The sequence below is a fragment of the Toxotes jaculatrix genome, chromosome 4 (assembly GCF_017976425.1).
Source record: "Toxotes jaculatrix isolate fToxJac2 chromosome 4, fToxJac2.pri, whole genome shotgun sequence".
In the NCBI taxonomy this organism is placed as follows: domain Eukaryota; kingdom Metazoa; phylum Chordata; class Actinopteri; family Toxotidae; genus Toxotes; species Toxotes jaculatrix.
Window position 1 is genome coordinate 25,431,514 of NC_054397.1, and position 10,615 is coordinate 25,442,128.

At 43.7% G+C, this 10,615-nt stretch overlaps 1 protein-coding gene across 5 annotated transcripts; it reads right to left on the reverse strand.

The window, feature by feature from the left end:
• Positions 1 to 644: 644 nt before the first annotated feature.
• Positions 645 to 10,379, reverse strand: LOC121180268 (zinc finger protein Aiolos-like). 5 transcript variants are annotated; one of them, XM_041035524.1, is made up of 9 exons: positions 10,270 to 10,287; positions 10,086 to 10,159; positions 9,070 to 9,138; positions 8,597 to 8,707; positions 6,145 to 6,552; positions 4,598 to 4,765; positions 4,071 to 4,187; positions 3,080 to 3,193; positions 645 to 1,790 (listed from the first exon to the last, which is right to left on the reverse strand). In XM_041035524.1, exons 3-9 carry the CDS (start codon positions 9,119 to 9,121, stop codon positions 1,150 to 1,152), a joined length of 1,611 nt encoding a protein of 536 aa, XP_040891458.1. In that variant the 5' UTR covers positions 9,122 to 9,138; positions 10,086 to 10,159; positions 10,270 to 10,287; the 3' UTR covers positions 645 to 1,149. The 5 variants fall into 5 exon arrangements, with proteins under 5 accessions (XP_040891458.1, XP_040891462.1, XP_040891459.1 ...); XM_041035528.1 differs by having other exon boundaries at positions 8,612 to 8,707; positions 10,086 to 10,379; XM_041035525.1 differs by having other exon boundaries at positions 3,080 to 3,190; positions 10,086 to 10,377.
• Positions 10,380 to 10,615: the final 236 nt, after the last annotated feature.

Consider the following 10,615-nt stretch of genomic DNA (forward strand, 5'->3'; position numbering starts at 1 on the left):
AGATGGACGCTGGCGTGAAGACACTCACGATCCACTGACGTGTATCTATCTCCTCAGCATATGGGGAAGAGACAGTGAGATATTAATCTTGTGACGAAATTAGGAGACAATCCCCTAACAAACAAACAAAAAAATACTAATTTGGCATTTCCCCTCATTTGATCATTTTCAGATCATATCAATACTGAGATACTGTGGTAGAATAGTAGCTCATCTTCTTTGTTATCGAATTAATGCAACATATAACAGCTGTAACCTGTCTGTTGGTGATCAGCAGCACTTTATATTTAATTTAGACCTACCTTGTCTTTTATTTATATCCCCATTACCTCTGACCTTGTAAGACATACTGTAGTTTTGAACTTTCTAAGTCCTATATATGCTGTACGTCTATTTAGTGTGACAAAAAAATGCCTCTGCACAAACTGTGAGCCATTTCTAACAAGTAGGAGCACTAAATGAGTATAATATTCAGGAGTGAGAAACCAACACATGGTGCAGAGCCGTGAACTGCACTTCTCTCAAAACCACAGCCTAAAAGGAGACATGTGACCTTCTAGATAATAGGATTTTTTTTCTCTGCAGTTTTAAATAGGCAAGTGTTTCTCAGAGACACTTGTCTCAACAGGGTACAGGTCTGTGTGTGACGGAGGAAAAAAGAAGTTCTCTTTTATTTTTACACCTTTACACAGATAACAGGAAAACCAACAGCAGATACACATTAAATGCATTCATTTGTGCTTTGTTGACTGTTTAAACGACTATACGGCATATTGCTATAAACAGCGGCTTCAGCAGGGATCATTAAGTACACATGTATGTATCAAAAGGAAGTAGAATTACTCCCGCATAAACACTTTACAGGCCATCTTTTCAGATGAGTACAGTATGACTAAGAACACTCTGACACTGTCACACTCCTATAACGTCTCTCTCTCTCAAGCTCTCTCTCTTACACTCATACATACACTGACACACACACACACACACACACAAAAGTCAAAGAGAGAAAGAGCTGCTACTTCACGCTTTCATTTCTGATACTACCAGCTACTTATATGAGTAAATCTGTGTGTACGCTCCTACAGTGTTATCTGTCTGAGCATATGTGTGTGTGTATGTAAGCATGAACATCAGCATGAATGAAAGCTACTTCAATTCTAGGCGGTGCTCCCCTCGGGCTATGTGGGAGGAGAACTCGTAACGGTCTCGGCTGCGGTGACCACACACGTTGCACTCGAGCGGGTCGCGGAAGCCGTGGCACCCCATGTGGATGGTGAACATAACGTAGTCCAGGAATATCACCCTGCAGTGGCTACAGGGATAAACTGCCCCAGGCAGTGTTCCCGCCTCCCCGTCGGCCCACACCACTCGCAAAGCTTCCTTTGGTGGCAAGGGGATGGGCTGGGCGTGTGGGTGAGGGACACCGTTCTGGTGGTTCAGTCCCCCCAGCAGGTGCCCTAAGCTGTACATGGCGGGTTGGGACATCTGGGAGCCGTCAGTATGGAATGAGTCCATGCCGAGGGGTGGCTGAGCAGAGTGAGGAAGGCCCAGCAGCGACATGCCCATCTTATGGCCGTTGGTGAGGCCCATAGGGTTAATGTCGTTGCGACTTAATGGGATGGGGTAGGGCCTGTGGGAGGGTGTTGGGTCGCTGTCTGGGCCTGTGAGGATTGGTTGTTGCTGATGGTGGCCGTCTGGCCCCGGGGAGCCCGGCGGAGGGTCCTTGACATCAGATTGGTGGACCAGCTCCCTGTTAAAGCTCAGGTCCAGGCAGACACCATTGTCGCCTAGACCAGTAACACAAGAAGAAAGAGCACTCAAGATTCAGCAGGAGAAGGTTTCACATACTTCATCCAACAGCAGGACCAGAGAAATAATACAGGCAGCAAGCAGCAGGTAAAGTACTTATTATTATTATAGTTACAAACAGATAGAAAACAAATCTCATAGAGATCTTTAAGGGACAAGGCCAATGAGAAAAATGTGCCCCCCCCCCCCCCCCCACACACACACACACACAAAAAAAAACAAAAGGGAACACACCAGGTCCAGGTTCACAGGACAAAAGAGGCTTTAAAGCATCAGAGAGTCCTGAGCCAGCAGCTGAACTTGGAGGAGGACAGAGGGCTGAGAGGAAGCAGAAGAAGCAGAGGAAGGCCTCTAGTGCAGCTGCAGACAGACAGGCACCTGCTCACGTTTCTCGCCACCCGCCTGTTTTCTTTCTCTCTCTGCGGTTTGCAGACATTACTTCTCCTTCCCCCTGTGGTTGTCATATTGAGATCTCACTTCATTTGTAAACCTGATAGAGAGACGTAGGAGGGTTTTTTGCCCATACACCCTCGTTTGCGAGCAGCTTGAGGCTTGAATTGCGAAACTACAACCCAATGCTAGTTGGGCTTAACCAGAAAGGTGAGAGCCAACTATTGAAAATCGTTGTGCGTGAACGCCCATAAAGTTTGGGAAATCACTGTGCCAAGTCAGCCATTTACTGAAACTGGTATCTTTTGATCATTCATCACTCAGGCAAAGTTTCAAGTGCGTGTTTCTTTTTTTTTTCATGTATCCATTTATTGAACCATGCATGTTTACCAATACCCACCTATGACACAATTCTGCCAGAGAATTTAGGCCATTGGAGACCACTCTGTGGTGTGTGCAGGTATGAGGCAGGTGTTCTGCCCTCAATTCCTGTTTGACAAGAGATGGAAGCCAGCAAAGAGACAGACAGACATGTAGCTGAGACAGACAACTTGGAACAGTACAAAACACGAATTCTGCGTAAATGGCAGCGAAAAGCACACGTTATATACATATTAATAAGACGGCAGCGTATTATAGCTGTAGAAAGTGTTGACTTTTAAAATACAGATTACAGATACAGATTATTAACACAAAAATAGCAAAGTAGTAATTAAGCAGACCTATCAATCAAACTAAAAACACAGGCACTTTCTTTGAATGTAATGCAGTACTGCAAGCTGCTTTAAAATGACAACACAACTCTCTTTGATGTGTGTGAGGTCAGTGTCTCTGCTCAGCCGCTGTGTGTCTGTGTTGTGCGTTTAGCTGCTCTTACCGGTGAACTTCTGTGGCATCGAACTCTTCCGTTTGGCTACGTTGCTGGCAAGCCTGTCGAGCAGCAGAGCACGCTCAGTGCCCATCTGAGTCCTGGATGTGTGGCTGTCCTCTGCTTGACAGCAAGAGAGTGAGAGAGTAAGCGCAAGGAGGAAATGAAGACCTCTTCTCAATCAAACAGTATCATGAGCAAAGCAGTGCATTGAGCGGCAACTGTCCGCCTGTCAAAGCCCCTGAGGTGGTAATGTCAAGGAAAAACTCTTGCAAAAACAACCACAGCTGCTCGAAGCAGAGACACCCGGGGAGGAATGAGATATTAATTTGAGATCAGACGCTCCTTTGACCTCACTTCCTGGTACTTTTTTACTTCACCAGTGCAGGAGAGGAGACCACAGGATGAGGATGTACTTCCTCACCACTACGGCACTATCAGGCATAAACTTACGACATTTGGTGACCACAGAAGCAGAGCATTGTCTGTGTCATGCAACCGTGCATCTGTCCTGTCAATATGTAAAAGCCTGTTTTTTTGGGGGGGGGGGGGGGGGGGGGTTAGACTTAGAGGGTGTATTTGTGTGTGTGAGTTGGGTGGTTGGGCTGAACCATTTGCCCTACATCTTGGCTTCCTCTTTGCTGTTACAGACACCAGAAGCGGTCCTCATACTGCTGTGACTCCACACCACAGCAGCAATAACCTATTTATCTGTAATGATGTGGTAACAGCCATAAGCTCATTAATTTAATGAGGCTATAAGAACAGAATCTGTTAGCAATAACCGCCTTAATTGTGCACCTGCTGCATATGCCCAAATGTGCTCATGAAGACGGCGCAGTGGTCTGATTACATTAACAGCTCTGTGTGCGTGTGTGAACGGTGTCTTTGTGTGGTCTGTAAAGACATGCTGGAGATCAGAGGACGTTTCTGCGTTTTCATGTGAGCGAGCATCAGAGAGTGGCGGCAAGTGAAGGCTGAGTGTGCGATGGCTGCTCACCTCTCTCAGTGGGGCCTTTGCTCTGAATGTACACATGGCACCTTTCTCTGTGCTCTTCGAGAGAGCTGCGCTGCTTGTAGCTGCGACTGCAGTGGTTGCACTTGAAGGGCTTCTCTACTGTGAGCAGGAGTTTCAGTTAATCACTAAGACATGAAACATCGACAACATCTAAACGAGTATTATTTCCTTACGTACGTGGTTTCATACAAAACTGATGATATGCATATTAGAGACTGTGCAGCTTATCTGCAGGTAAAACACGTGAACTGAAAGTGAATGAGTAAGTTTCCAGAGGTTAGTAAGATGTCATATGTAATGTGTGTGGCCGTATCAGAGTGCACGGCTGGGTGTTACTGGAAAAGCCATGCCAGCTCAGAGGCCTCGTGTATTCAGAATCAAAAGGAGTGAGAAACCAACTTGAAGGAGTGAGAAACCAACCAACAAGATACTGTACACAGGTGCACGCAGTATCACTGCATATCAGCTTCACTTGTAAGTGTGTGAGCGTGTATGCGGCTGACTGGTACCAGAATGGGTGCGCAGGTGCCCGCTCAGAGCGTCACGTCGACGGCAGGCGTAGCTGCACATGGGGCATTTGAAAGGCTTCTCCCCGGAGTGCAGTTTGATGTGGCGAAGCAGGTTTCCCTTCTGGGTGAAGGAGGCCCCACACTGAGTGCAGTGGAATGGCCTCTCACCTGAGTGAGGGAAAAAAAAAAAAAACAAACAAAAGAAAAAAAAAAAACACACACACACACACCATGAAAACAATCCTGCACGTTTCACATTTTTACTTTACATCAGCTTTTCAACTCACTGGTCACACAACATATTTTGATTTCGCATGACAAATAATTAATCTGTGGTTGCAGGTTTACTGTGTTAATTTGTTGAGCTGTAGATTACTGCTGAACAACACACGATGTGGTGTTCACAGAATCATTAATGTAAATTTGAACTCCTTTATTGATCATTTGAAAAACAAAGAGGTTTTTTTTTTATCACTTACTAAAATGGCCAGCCCTTTTCTTGTTCCCAGTTTTACAGTGAATTGCAAAAAAACACAGACTCATTCACCATCTTTGAAAAGGGAACAAGGCAACCTCCACTTTGATTGTCACAAACCTAGAAACAATGTTCTCACAACTCATACCACACAGATACCAAACACATTGTGCAGTTAACTTCCCATGTTGAAAACACAGCCTCATGAGTTTCATATTCTACTATTCAACTCTACTCTTCAGCAAAATGAAGCTGCAATGAAAATGCGTCTGTTATTGCTGAAACCAGCTCATCACGGCTGATATGACCAGACAGTCCTTTAAAGGCAGTAACGCACCCCCGCTACTGTGTAACTGATCATGGCCATGATAAGGACTAATGTAACCTCAACATCTTCATTTTTTAACCTGCTTTGCTGCGTTGTGTGTCATAGTGGAGCTGGATGGAAGGAGCAAGAAAGAGACAGAGAGTAATCATCACGAGTCAAAGCTCAACAACTCGACACCTTGATGCTTTGACAGCTTTTGTGTTGTGACTTTTATATTTCATTTTCTGTCAGTATAGCCTGTGGGCAGATGTGACCTGCAACTCTATATTTGTACACTTTGACTAAGTTTTTTTTTTTTTTTTTGTAGACAGTAAACTAACCACAACATTATTGTCATACTGTTAACCTGTTCTCAGCACTTGATTTGAATACTAGACTTAAATGAAACATATATCTAATCAGGCCATTACAGGAATTGCAAAATTCAGGTCAATATAATGTCTGCAGAAGTACTGTTATGTGTTGGCCTATCTGTTACTGCGATCAAATCAAAAACGTATTGCTTGTGCTTTATATTTGAACAATAACAGAGGATATTTCACAACGTCTTGCTGCTGCTGTAGCACTGGTTAGGACGTGTGCGTCATGTATGATGCACACTTGCATGTTCTTAATCATAGTTACTCAATCAAGCATCTTGACCTTGTCAATATGAGGCACTATCTCCCAATGCTATCAACGGTGTGATCATTGCACAACTGTTGTATTTGAGGTCAGGTGTTTGAGCTGTGTTCCTGTGCTTACCCGTGTGGCTGCGTTTGTGCACCAGCAGTACGTTGATGCTGACGCAGGACAGGCCACAGATGTCACAGCTGAGCTTGCCTGTCGCCTGGATGCGGGGCGCCATTGCAGTCCCTTCTGCAGCTGCCGCCGCCGCCGCTGCGTGAGCATCTGGCAGGGCCCCGCTGTCAAAACGTGGGTAGTCCACCAGTGACAGGTCCTGCGGCTCATTCAGGTTATCTCCCTCTTCATCCCCCTCCCCGTCCCTCTCCTCGTCATCATCCTCCTCTGTCCTCTCCCCATCAAATCCTTCCTCCATCCCGTCCTCACTGGCCCCCTCGGCTTCCTCTTTTGGCACAATCTCTCTTTCTTTTTCAGGCTTGAGATACTGTTCATTATCTTCCACTTCCTCAGACTCAGTCTTTATCACACCTAAGAAAGGAGGAAGCAAAGGATGAATATATCTGGAGAAACAGCTGATCCACACACACATAAAGTGACCGAAACAAGTTATTAAAAAGCACCGATTTACAGAGACAAGACAAATGTAGTGATGTATGGTACACGGACAACAGCTGAACAGTTTTTCTCATTACAGAGTTTTTTTGGGGAGATTTTCCTTGTTTGAGGACAGAGCGTGTTGTAATGCTGCACAGTTAGTTAAGCCCCTTGATGCAAATTTGTGATCTATGATTCTGGCCTATATCAACAAAACTTGACTTAACTTGATGCTCTCACCTTCAAATAAAGGGCTAAATAAGCTTGATCAGACTCCAAACAGAATGTAAAAGAAATGTCACATCTTCACTTCTACATTTGTATTTATAGTTGATAGTTTGATATTAGTACTAGCACATCTCCAAAGTGTGGGTAGCTTAATTTGGGCCAATGCTTAGTGTCACAAAGAGATTCAGAAGATGTGTTCTCGAGATAAGGGGAAGGCATTTCCTCTGAATGCACAGAAACTAGAACCAGGGCAGGGGAGAGAGAGGCAGCAGGCGCCTCAGAGACAACACCAATTCCTCATCTGCTTTTAAAGAGAGATTTCAGATTGATTATCGCTTCTGTCACAGAGGCTGAAAAACACCCAGAATACTGCGTTAATCTGCATCAAATGTCCTCTCTAATTTCCTACATCAGCCAGCAAAGCACAAATTCTAGTTCATTTTTACAGCCACATGTCTGTACCTACTGCAGGTCAAACTTCAACACCATCCAGGATCTGCCCAACGACATGGACATTTCTCAGCACCACATCTGTTGTCATACAGAGTCCTGATGCCTGGTTTGCAGGACCTTTCACCTAGCCTCTTGCTAAGTGTCAACCAACCCCCCCCCAGCGTATTCAGTTCCATCCAGAAACCACACTGTGGTCTTGGCGGTGATGGTGATGAGCTGAAGAGCAGCGCCTTGTATTGTGGAAAGCGCTCTGAGGTGCTATGGAAACTTTGCACACACACAGCTCCGAGAGGCCCGATATAGAGTCCAGGGTCTCAGAGCAGTGAACCGCAGGCTGTGCATCAGACGCTGAGCAGGGCTTTAGGAAGTGCACCCAGCGGGGCAGATGGGTGGCAGTCAGAAATAAATAGGAGAGCTGTCTGCAACACCATGTTTTTTTTTTATTACGTGACAAAGGCCACAAGCCTGAGTGAAATAATTTCCACTCTCAAGATATCATGCATGAAACTAGGAGGTTTAGAAATGTGCAAAATCTCCCGGTCTGATGTAAGGGCTGACTGAGGAGTTTCTGTGAAGTAATATCCACTATATTTTAAAATATGAAGATCACATCATACAACGGAGATAGAAGTTTAATTATACAGTGCATGACCCAGCAGCGAGGGGTTAAAACCAGATCTCGGCTGACCTTGCATTTACATTACAGCTCAAACTCAACCCAAACAGTGATGAAGGCAGATTATATGACACACTGAGAATTATTTGCAAGTCACTTTGCACTGAGTGACACACAATGCTGAGCACCAATGCAGCAGACACAGAAAAAGAAGGCACCTTTAGCCATACCTCAGCACAAATGGACTCAGAACAACTAAAGGACAACTAGAGCACCTAAAAGCCACATCATCTTTTTCTGTAAATCTTGTCCATCATATGTAAGCTGTCTGGCTGGTAATATTACATTGAAAAAAAAACAACTAACATCCAGTCTATTTTTTGTTTCCATGATTAACTAAAGTCAATGAACACAACCATCCCCCCTGTTCTCCTACCTACAGGTTGAGAAAATTCTACCACACTAAAAATAAGAACTTCATCTTAGTTACTTTACTAGATGACCCATTTTTCCCAGCAGCTCAGGGTCTGTAGCAGCGTCCTTCACACTTTTTTCTAATGTCTGAGGACAAAAAAGTAACAGTACTGTAATGCTAAAGGGTTTGAGCGCGATGGCTAAAATGCAAAGCGTAATGGAAAGATGTCAAAAATGCCAAGTGCATGTGTATGTGGGTACACGTACGTGGATCCGTCACACCTTCAGAGCACTGCATTCCATTCTCACTGAATGAACTATCCTCCCTCTCTTCTTCCTCCTCCTGCGACTTCACATCTGCAACATCACCGCACACGTCTGAAAAAGCAACGTGCATTATGCATGTGTAAATACTTTGTGTTACTTTTTGTTTCATTAAGACAGCTCCAAACAAGTAAACAACAGTTCTCTGTCAGAATGATGGAATATTAAAATCATTTTTATGATCAATGAATGTGCAAGACCACTCCCTTGTCTTACTGTTGCTGAGACATTGACAAATTGGTCTTTGTGTAGCCTGTTATCAGCTGAAGCCTGCACATATTCCTCCACATACAGCCTTTCAGCTTTCAATACTCTATAGTCATGTGCTCTCAGGCAGGATGGGGGCAGCTGTGGAGAAATGTGTGCACCCTGATCGCATACACTTTCACACTAAAGACAAGGAATCAGATACTCACCCATCCCGTCTCCCTCTGGGGAGGTAAATTCAGGATTTTTGTCTGTGCTCATGATGAAAAAAAAAAGTTCTGTGGACAGGAATTACAATAAAGACATTCAATAAACGTGAGGCAGCCTGAAACACAAGTAACAGTCTCAGGGGGTAGCTAGGTAGATTCCTCCTTACAGCGTTTTTTTCAAAACCAGATCTGTCACGATGTGTTTATGGAGCAATACAGAGAGCACTGAGCATTCTGACACTATAAAAAAGCCTGGTTTCTTGTATACACTCATGATGGGACATTTTGTTTGACATACTGAGACTAATCTAGCTTTTCTAATGCTCGTGTCTCTATTAAAAGCCTCCCTTACTAAATTTACAAAGCATGTGAAGAAATAGAACCAGCACTTGCATCTTACTGTTCCTGTTGGCTGGACAGAATAAAAAGAAGTTAAAAAAAAAAAAAAAAAAAAAAGTGGGTAAAAGCCCACGGTTGATTGCTCGACCCTGTGACTACATTTAGCCTTATGAGAAAGAGATGATGTTCACTGCACATGTATTTCCTGCCTGGTCTGTACATAGGAGCAAGTGTAAAAGAGCTTTCCACGCTGACAGCCAGCGAGACTCCAATACTCAAACCACATTTTGAAAACGAATTAGGAAATAAAATACACAATTGTGCACTTTTTAAAAGCGGGTTTAGAAGCTCTGTGTCAGTTTTTACTGAGCTGATACAATTTTTTACCAATTAAACACTTTTATTGCAAGTATAACTGTTATAAAAAGTAAAAACAAAAGTAAAAACTGTTCAATTACTAAAGTTGATAATAAAGTTCTTGTTCCATTTAGAGAGCTGTAACTACTCTTATGTTAAATTCAATCATGACATAAAAACAGCAATAACAAACTTTCTCACGCGTTCAAAATGAAATTGAGAAGCGAGCGTCTACATGTTAGTTAATTCCAGGTACTTTTTTGGTTTTAGTTTTGGCGAGAACTTAACAGCAAGTTTGAGTGATGATGAAATGATCTTACCTGCTTTTTGCTCAGCACCCGGAGGAGAACCGCTCTGGCAGTAGGAGATTCCACACTCCGCCACTGGACTTTCTCTGAATATGGAATATATGCAACGTCACTACAGTGAATTTTGGAGAGATCCCTTAAAGGAACAGGAACTCATTTTGAAGGTGGAGCAACAAAGACCAAAGCATGTTCATACAGCAGAGCAACAACAGCAGTTATTTGGATTAGTCTTCATCCTTTTCATGATCACAGTATAAAAGTTCCTTTACTAAACCCTAAACATGTAGAGTCTGTATCAGCACACGTTTCTGAGCGAAACAAAGGACTGACTTTGGTTATGATGTCTCGAGATCAGTTCAGGCGGTTCACATGGTTCCTCACTTGTCTCCATTTAAGGAGCTATCACTCCATCTTGTGGCCAATTACTAAGCTACTTTTCATTCCAACTTTCCTCTTCTCAGTCAATAAAGGAAATGTGCAAAATGAATGAAAGCCCTACACACTGTTAATCATGTCTATGGGTGGGTAGTGCTTTTGATGAC